The sequence below is a fragment of the Triturus cristatus genome, chromosome 1_2, assembly GCF_964204655.1.
Source record: "Triturus cristatus chromosome 1_2, aTriCri1.1, whole genome shotgun sequence".
Taxonomy (NCBI): Eukaryota; Metazoa; Chordata; class Amphibia; order Caudata; family Salamandridae; genus Triturus; species Triturus cristatus.
The window spans coordinates 993,580,760-993,590,864 of record NC_140580.1 but is presented as its reverse complement, the minus strand read 5'-3'; the positions used below and the strand labels follow the sequence as shown (position 1 = coordinate 993,590,864).

General features: G+C 45.0%; 1 protein-coding gene across 1 annotated transcript in view; it reads left to right on the top strand.

The window, feature by feature from the left end:
- The first annotated feature begins 530 nt into the window (after positions 1-530).
- Positions 531-10,105, top strand: part of SAPCD2 (suppressor APC domain containing 2) — a 93,143-nt gene continuing 83,568 nt past the window's right edge. The window contains exon 1 of the mRNA XM_085611208.1: positions 531-1,992. Coding sequence (XP_085467334.1) covers positions 1,398-1,992 — 595 coding nt within the window. The 5' untranslated portion in view covers positions 531-1,397. The remainder of the gene's footprint in view (positions 1,993-10,105) is intronic.

Sequence of the window (10,105 nt, the reverse complement as noted above, 5' to 3'; positions counted from 1 at the left end):
ATTGCCTGCATGACACACAAGGCCCTCCACCACAAAACCCCACAATACCTTGCACAGAAACTGGTTCTCTCGGCGGGCAACAGAGCCTCTAGGAATGCCAAAACGTTTCTCCTTCAACCTCAACGCTTTGCCAAGAAAAAAACCTATAACCGTACCTTCTCAGGTATGGCTCCGAAGATATGGAACGCTTTACCCAGTGAAACAAGAATGAACCCTTCCACTTCTTCCTTCAAAAGAGAAGCGAAAGCGATCCTCATGGCTAAATTCACTTGAACTCTATATCTATTCACTGTGATTTTCTCTTATTGTCTGTTGTCTATGTATATTGTACTTTGCCTCCTTCCTTCCTGTAAAGCGCTCTGATACTCGCAAGTCTTGTTCGCGCTATATAAAACTTTCAAAATAAAATAAATACCAGCACTCGCCGTCCCTCCGCCGCTGCTTCCTGGGAGTCCGCTCATACAAGTCAAGATAAGAGACACAACTTAATTTTTAGCCTCCAAGTACAAATTCCTTCACATTTCCATAACTTTTTTTTATTTTCAATTTTTCAAGTATATATAATTTATTAATCTGCTATCATGTAATTTTCTAACAGTCACTAACCCTAGGTTAAGAACCGCTATACGAAAGCGTTAAATGGATACTTGCCCCACCTCCCCGTTTAAGTAGCTCTACAGAGGTAAGGGAGATTTGAGGCGCTCTTCAGCCAATTGCTGCCGTTTCCTTACTGGAATCTACTTTTAGACATTGTGAGTCTTTCTTCTATTTAAAACATTATCAAATGGCATCACAGACAAGAAGATTGGAAAAAACAATACTATGAAGGTAAAAATTGGTCAAGAGTAAATAATATCAATGGATTGATTTAAAAATAATACCTCGAGTGACCTTTACTTGGGGGAACGGTGTAGCTCTTTACAATGTAGCCCATTCCGACCCCCCCCCCCCCTCGAATCTTTCAATGAAGTCCCTCCTTGCGGTGTAATTGGTAGAAAGTTATCACCACGCCTGGTGAATTCCAGTCTTTACCGTGTGTCAAAGGCAATGCCATAATTTCGTTTTTGATATGCAGCTACATTCTCGCTTCTGAATAGAAAATCAAATTTGTGAATGCAGGACTTTTAACCAATCACGGAGACGGGGGCTTGTGACTCTAACCAATCAGTGGGAGGCATGCTTCTAACCAGTGACGTAACAATCTTGTAGGCTAATTCAAAGGATAAACACAGTTTCATGTGGGAAGAAAGTTGTCGCCCCGGCAGGCACCCAAAGTTGTCCAGGGGTGGAAGGTTGTGCACCTTTCTTGGAGCTTCGTGTAGCAGCGCCTCCTGTTCCTCGCCTGCTCTCCTGGGCTGGGAGGTCGGAAGGGGGCGCGTCCCCTGGCCCGGGCCTCCATGGCTGCTGCTCTGAGCACGGATCCCCGCCGGCCGGTGCCCCTGGTGCCGCCGGAGGGCACGGACGGGCTACCCCGCGCCTTTCTGCAGAGCCTGCGGACGCTCTTTGATATCCTGGACGACGGGCGTCGGGGCGCAGTGCACATCACGGAGATCGAGTCCCGCTGGCAGGGGACGGACACTCTGGAGCTGCCCCGGGGGGTGCTGGAGTGCCTGCGCCGGGCGGCGCCCCCCAGCGGCCTGCTCACCTTCGAGCGCTTTGTGCATGGACTTCGAAGCTCACTCTCCAAGGCCGAACTGGGTCAAGTCCGTGCTTCTAACGCCGGGGGCGGCGATGAGAATAAAGGGAGGCCGGTCCTGCTGCGCGTTAAACAGGGCAGGGAGAAGCAGTGGGGGGTCATCCAGCAGCTGTCGGATGAGCCCAAGGGGGCCCTGAGGAAGCCCCCTCCCCTGGGGGTTCGCTACATGAACGGCGGCTCAGACGTCATACACCGGGTAGTAGACAAGCCTCCTAGCCCGCAGGAGGTGGGGCCTCTGCAGCACCGACCCCTCCCAGACCGAAAGGGTCCGCTGTGGAACCAGAACGAAGCCACAGGTAATCACAGACGTCTTTGCTTGAACCTCAAGCGCAGTGTTACGTTCCACACCGCCGCCCCCTCCACACACCATTCTTATATTTATAACCCCTGCAAGTGACAATGCACATTTCGACCCCCGCACACAAACTCACACAGTTTTCCTGTTTTAGAAGGATGTTACGGTTTTACTATGTGTCAGTCTTCACTCCAAAACAAGTGCATGTTTCCTCTGCATTCTCGTGAAATGAGTGGGTCCCTCTCTGTAGTACATGTAGAAGACCACCCATACCGGGAGCTCTTGGCTGCCCCCCTGTGTCGAGTGGACAGTCCCTTTCTTAAAAGTTGGAATTCAACATAGTGCTTGGAGGACAGTTTCCACCTGTTGGTATACAAATGCATGTACTCTAGATCCTTTTTTATAGCGCCTAACTGACAGTAAGGGTACCGCAGCGCTCCATAGAAAGAAAGGCTAAACTCCATCATAACAATGCACGGTGGGCCCAACAGACCCAAATACACAGGACCAAGGAGCCCATTGAAGAGAAAAGTAAGGTTTAGCACTGGGCTAGCCACCTTAAGAGGTTTTAGGGTAATTGTATTATAATATTTTCTTGTACTTCCCAGCGTATGACCACCAATGAATGCCAATCTGGGCTACCAAGTATTTTTACGGGCTTAGAAATGTCTTTGGAGCTAGAAAGATCTTCGAGTAAACTAAGTAGTCCTTAGTTGAGAATCTGGATGATGCTGAAAACACATAGGCTTATGGTGATTTTGATCGATATAGACACCGAGCAAGTGGTCACTCAGAGCAGCATTGAGTGACATGGGCTTGAAGCCTTCCCGGTGTGGTCTGCTAGGGGTGTGCATAGGGATGAAGCCTGGGAAAGGTAGGACTCCGAAGTCAGAAGGGGCGGTGGGCTCCACTGGGAACTAGACACTTCCGTTGACTCGAATGCAGCCAGGCTGAGTGGGGCAGAAGTGGCAGCTCCGAGTGGGAGGATCCTACGGGCACTCAGGCCTGTCCTTGCTGGAAGTAGGATCAGCCCTCGAGCCCCGAGGCATCACCCCTTGGTCTGCACTTTTGATGCATCCGTTTATCACCTGAGCTTTGAGTTTTAGCGACGTCTACTGCTAGGCCCGGAGTGGATGTGGAGAGGTGCTCACACCTCGAACACACTTGCTCCCTTCCCTCGTTTCTCTGAGGAGCAGCATTCGAGTTTGGCTGTCAAGGGTGCTTTGCGGTTGACGTGTTTCAGGTCTTACTTGGCCTGTGTGGGTTTGGGGTCTAAATGTTGCAGGCAGTTCCAGGCAGCAGCAGCTTTGCTTTATGGAGTCCTTGAGCAGGGGTTGTGTACTGGGACATGGCCTTGTCTCTGTGGAGAGGGAGGGAGGGCTCTGCCTTTTGAGCAGTGCTGTCTGAAGTATGCTTCTTATGGGGTGTGGATGGAGGTAGCGGGAGAACTGCTGAGAGGTTCCACCTGAAAGGGCTGCCGAGAGCAGGAGACGTGTAGCACGCTGCTGTAGTGGGTGTGGAGAGGCACCTCTGTGCGGCGCCTGTGACTTGCATTCCTTGCTAGGGTGTGTGCGAGTTGTTGATTGAAGACTAAGATTGTTTTTTGTATCTTGTAGCACCCCCCCCCCCCCTATTCACTTCATCTGTTGGCACTGGTTATTCTGCATGTATGGGATACAGTGTGTGTTAAACGCATGCCTGTGGCTGTGACTGCCTGTGGCTGCTCACTTGCTGTGCATTCCACATTTCCCTCGAGCTGCTCTCCCACCTATGGCAAAGGAAGCCCTCCTGGTGACGGTGACCTGGTCAGCGACAGGGGCTACTTCAGGGAGGCATGGTCCTTTTTCAACCTTCTAGGACAGTGGTTCTTAACCTGTGGACTTCTGAGGACCCCTACTTAATCACTACTGGAACCTGGGTACCCCCACTGAATGATTATTGGAATAGGGAGCCCGACTAAATTAGTGGAGGCTTGAGAACCTGGCCTAAGCATTTTCGATGATTTAGACCGAAAACAATACAGAAACGAGCATTCATCAAACAAATATACAAATTATAACATCTTTTTTTTAATACACAAATATAACAAAAATCAAGAATGCAATTTTAATAGGATTGGAGCGTTTCTAAATTTAATTAAGACTACCTATCATCCATACTGTATTCCGTTTGATGCAAATATATAAAAAAAAAATACACCATGGGCACAATAAAAAGAAAAGGAAAACAAAAAAACCACACCCGTACACATTTTCCATTCCTAGAGTACATAATCATGTTGGAATAGCGCATCTTCTTCGGGTCAACGTACCGGCCACGCCCCCCCCCCCTCCCTGCACCCTTACTCAGCATCAATTGCCCTATTCAAGAGAAGCAATCGCAATGGTTCCCAAATGTCTCTTGGTTGCGAGAGTGTCGGTAATTCCTCCGCATAAAGAACCGTTGTTCTAGGCCCTAGGGTGATGTTGACAGCCAATTCTTTTCATTTAGGTTTTTAAAACCATGTACAAAGGACACCTCCTTTGTAGTGTGCATAACAGACAATAGGTTCACTCAGGAGTGAGCCTATTGTTTGATATGTTTATACTACTTGGTTCCAGGAGTTATAGGGCTACCCCGTTGGTTGTCACTCCTTTGTATTGTATTATGTGCATTTTATGTGCACACATGAGTCAGGCAATGTTAAGTTATCACAGTTTTATATATTTGTACATCACAGTTTGATAGCGCTGGTGGTGTTGGTAGGTTCAGTGATAAGTTGACCCACTGAGCGGGATATTCTTCTGGTGATTGTGTCTACTAACACACTATCTCAACACTCGTGTGGGTGTACTCTTAATTATGTAGTGTGGCTCGTACTAGCTTAATTTCTTCATGCTATTGTTCAGTCCTCATATCTTGGTGTTTTTGTTCTCATTTCGCGCATGATTGCCCCCTGGATTGCTGACATCTGCAGGCCTCAAACAACCGTAAAAATGTTACCAGGCCTGCAGGTCCAGTGACTTGAATATTCTACTCCACCTAACTGCAACACGCTGGACCCATAAACCGGTCTCTCATTTGTGTGGTCCTAGACAAATATTTTATTTCACCAAGTATACATTTTCTTCATCAGCACATATGAGAGAACCTTCAAGCTTGTGTGTCTAGCATGTCTTTTGTACAAAAATCCTTTTATTTGATGAACTTATGGCCATGTGTACTAAAAACCTAGCCCATATATAGAGTACGCATAAAACTGGACTTGCCTCTCAGTTCACTAATAGTGTTGTCATCAGGGTGCAGGAATGTTTCTCTGTTCATATTCAGAAACTCTCACTTTGAATGAATATATTACTGAAGCATGATTTGGTAGAGCACTGTCACTTATGGACAGCACATTTCCATAGAAATGGACACAAACGTTTCACTGAAATGCAGTGTTACTAATACAACTATAAAGCGTGCAAACAATAATATGTAGAATCTGGTTTCAGCAAATATTTTTCATTTGCACATCACAAAGTACAGTTTGATCCTAATAACAGCTTGGTTGCCATCCCACTTCAGCATTGCAAACTTTTCTTACTGCTGAAATACTTCTGCAGTTCATTTGCAAGCCATTCATGTTGTGTTAGAAAAAAACTGACATCCTACGGCCTTTCATGTCACAATGCCTGTACCCTAGCACAGTTGTCTGGCAGTGCACTTTAATTTTCTTTCTCTGACTGCAAAGTTAAATGATTTTGTAAGCATCGATCTCCAGGATAAAATATGCAGCCATTTATTTGTAAGACATAAGTTGATGTTTGGCCTTTGTCTTTATGACAAGATAAAAACAAGATTTAAAGGCCTCTTTATTGCTCATTCACTTCCTGAATGAACAGAACACCTGTTCTTTGCCACCTCCAGCTCTCCCATTAGACTGGGCCACTAGGCCGTAGAAGTGGCTCGCCCTTATAAAATATGACATTCCAATGCGAGTGAGTGAGTAGATTTCTGGAGGACTGCTCTGGTGATAGTTTACTGTGAAAAACTTTTGCTATGGGGGGTTTTTGTGGCTAGTCTTGTGAATTGCTACCAAGCTGCGAAAGTACAGTGTGTTCAGCGATGCATATGGTGTGAATGGACTTGTCATTGGGTAAGTAGGGTGTTCATGTTTTCGCATGCTTTAATGGCACTCTTGCTGATGTTGAAGTTGGGTACATGTGCCTTTTTAGGTCGAGACGGTGACAGCGCATGCACTCTCGTTTGCAAGACGTATTGTTTATAATAAAGGGCTTGGAACCTGCCAATTGCTTAACATTTGTTGGCTTAAGTGTCACTCTTCTTTGCTGCCTCCAAATTGACTAGTGCATTCCAAGCATCACTCTTGTTTCTTTCTGTAAAGCATGGACCAATCACTGATTGATTTAACTTAATCAGTGCCCTTCTGCTGCCTGCGCTATGATTTAGGAACTATTTCTTCTTTCCCCTCCCACCCATCACTTCTATGTGCCGCTGCCTCCATCTGTTTTCCGTGGCAACTCCCGATGTACAGCGTACAGACCCTGTACCAAGGTTGAGATACTCCAGGCTGTGTTTAAAAGGGCTGTCCTAGGCTTAGCCCACAACAGCCTAGGGGCTCGTAATGTTTAAATGATGTGTACACTCAGAATCAAATGTTTAAGTTGTCTGCACCGGAGATATATATAATGTTGTTTTTTCTCTACAGCCGACTTCTTGCTGACTTGAAAAGCCTTCTTCCACTATACTCCTAAAACCTCGCATGAAAAATTGACCTTGACCTACTTTCTTTCTTCAGTGACCCTCTTCTTACCTTCCATCTTCTGCACACCTTCTATTTCTGAGTATAGCTTCCTGCCAATCTGATGCCTCCCTGCCTGCCTCCCTCAATCCTTCTTATTGTAATTCTGCAAATGGCTGATACCTCATTTCATAGATGATAACTTCTCCTCTTTAAAATCCTAATCCTGTAATCTAACATTGTCTAAACTCTGCCATCCTATCAATCTCGCCAACCATTCACCGGAAACCACATAGTCCCACTACTGATCCCACCTACCTGGTATTAATACATCACAATGTAACTGAAGTAAATGCATGCAATTTTTTTGTCTTGAGAGCTCATGACAAACTACAAAAACCATTGTATTAACCATTAACTTTGGGTTCCGGAGTAGCGTACTACTTGCCGTAAATCACTTCAATGCCCCATCAGGGATAGTAAGTGCTCTATAAATCTGATAACAATCTAGTTCGGGTATTAGAAATGTCCATGCTTATCAGAGCAGTTTAGACTAATCTTTGTTTCACTTGATGTTTCGTGTTTGCAAAGGGTTCTGAAAGAAAGTGTGTCCTGGGGCTTAATTTGAGAAAAGCAGAACCCTTTGCAGAGTACTTAGCAGTAACATCTTGACATATTTTCGAGACAGTTTGATTGTTTTACTCATGGCTTTTATACTGAACATTAGCCTTTTGGTGGTAGAACTCCCATTCCTAAGAACCTTTACAGTGTTAGTGCAGACTGGCAGCGTTTGAGGACTGGGGCTCTGCTGGCAGGAAGATACCTGGCGCTGTTTTGCTATTTCTGTGCAGACAAGTTCTCCAGTGAGCCTCCTGGGTGTCGTGCAGCCTGTCGTGGATCCCAGACAAGCGTGAGATCATCCACCATTGCCTTCCTGGTGTATTGTTTTCAGAATGTGTAAATGCGTTTGTGGCCTCAGGATAACACAAGAGCCGAGGGTGGGATCCTCCATGATGTAAACTGGTTTTACTAGAGTACAGTGCACATCAGTGGTGTCAGCATAGAACTGTGAAAACATAGTACTGTGCCTACGCCTTGAAGTGCGTGACTACTCTGTGCTTGTGCACCTTTTTATAAGGAAAGACCTATCTGTTACTGGGTTCTGTGATGGCTGCTTTTCCCTTCATTGTGGTTGTGCGCATGTCTCTTCAGAACTGGCATGCTGGAGATGCATCACGCACTCTAGAGATTTGCTCTTTATTTCTTAGAGTGCTACACATTGCCTTGCTGCTGCTACAGCGTAATGGCAACAAGGGGTTTGGCCCTAGGCGGCTGGATGGGGCCAGAATAAACTAAGAGAGAAGGTGTCCTAGCCGTCACATTCAAATTCTGCTAAATCAATTTAACAGACTAAAGGCCATCAATTCAATTGAGATAGGCTTGAAGCATTTATTTGCTACTTCATTCCATGCGCTTTACTTCACATTTAATCATAGGTCAGGTAAGTGCGGATATGTTTTAGTCAAGAATAAATTATACATATTAAGGCAACAAATGAAACAAAAACATACAGATTTTGTGATGAGGTAATGTGATGTAACAAACAATACATGAAGAGTGATACATACCAATAATTAGCTAAACATTATATCACCAGTCTTCGTTCACAAAAGGAGCAGCTACAAGGACATCCTTTACCATCCACAATGTGTAACCAATTTAAGAAGCTGCTACCCACAGGGAAAAGAAACATTAGACCCAGTTGTGAAACCGTTCAAAAAACATTTCTACTGGGGGAAACTTAATAAAATGCAAAAGTCCCTGTGTTATGTAATGCAGCCGAGTTTCGATTCCCAAGGTGGTTTGCAGTATTCTCTTCAGGGCGTGGACTGGTTTATCTGTTTGACTAGAGGAATACATTTGCACGTTACAGGGGAGAAGAGGCAAGTTCCGCTGCTTAATTCATGAAGCGGTAAAGAAGGTTGCTACCTTTTAAAGTTCACACAGAAACAGACCACATCGCGTCTCTTTGTAATCAGCTGTGCCAGTCGTCTAATGGTGTCTCCTTCCCAGTTTCTCACTCGAGTGAGAAACATGGAAGGAGACAACCTTTTTTTACCGCTTCATGAATTGAGCAGCGAAGCGGCCCCGTCCGGCTATTGGTAATTATTAAACCGACTGAGATCTGAAAAGAAGCATTTAACGAAAACCTCACCGGCATGGCAAAAATCACTCTCCTGAAGCCCAACTAGGCTTCCAATTAACTAGCAGCAAGAATTCCGATGTCTTTAGTAAAAGCACCGCCCGACTGGCGCAAATCGTGCCATCTACGTTTTAACTTGTCTCTTCTCTCCTGCAACGTGCACATTTATTCCTCTAGTCAAACAGATAAACCAGTCCACGCCCTGAAGAGAATCCCGCAAACCACCTTAGGAATCGAAACACGTCTGCATTACATAACACAGGGACTTTTGCATATTATTAAGTTTCCCACAGTAGAAATGTTTTTCTGAATGGTCTCACTGCTGGGTCTAATGTTTCTTTTCCCCGTGGGTAGCAGCTTCTTAAATCGGTTACACAATGTGGATGGTAAAGGATGTCCTTGTAGCTGCTCCTTTTGTGAACTAAGACTGGTGATGTAATGTTTAGCTAATTGTTATGTATCACTCTTCATGTATTGTTTGTTATCACATTACCTCATCACAAAATATGTATGTTTTTGGTTTATTTGTTGCCTTAATATGTATAATTTGTTCTTGACTAAAACGTATCCGCACTTACCTGACCTATGATTATATGTGGAGTAAAGTGCATAGAATGAAGTGACAAATAAATGCTTCAAGCCTATATCATTTAAATTGATGGCCTTTAGTCTGCTAAATTGGTTTAGCAGCATGTGAATGTGACGGTTAGGACGCCTTTTCTCTTAGTTTGCTGCTGCTACAGAGCACTAAGGTTGCATCAGAAAAAGAACACTTTGCAAAAGGAGATGTGAGTCCTGAGGGCACGCGCCATTCTGATATTCTTCATCGCAACTCCCTTAGGGGGTCTAGTTCAAATATAGATGAGTTGGAAAGTTTGTGTTTTCAGATTCTTCTTGATGTACACGTGCTTTGGATCTGAACTGCTTTGGATTAAGGGCTTTCCACAGCCTTGGGCCCTGGAGCCTTGTCTTCCTGTTTCAGCCATTTGAAGATTCTTTGACTAGTTGTGCAGCAGTTAATTGAAAGGTCCTAGTTTCTGTATGTAGACTCAACTGTTGCCCCAGTGGGATTGTGTCCAGTGCAGAGAACCTTTCTTGGGTCCTTGCCTTTTCTTGACGTCAATTGTACACTTTCAGGACAAAGACATACAAATGATGGACGGAATGGGGAACAAATCAAACATT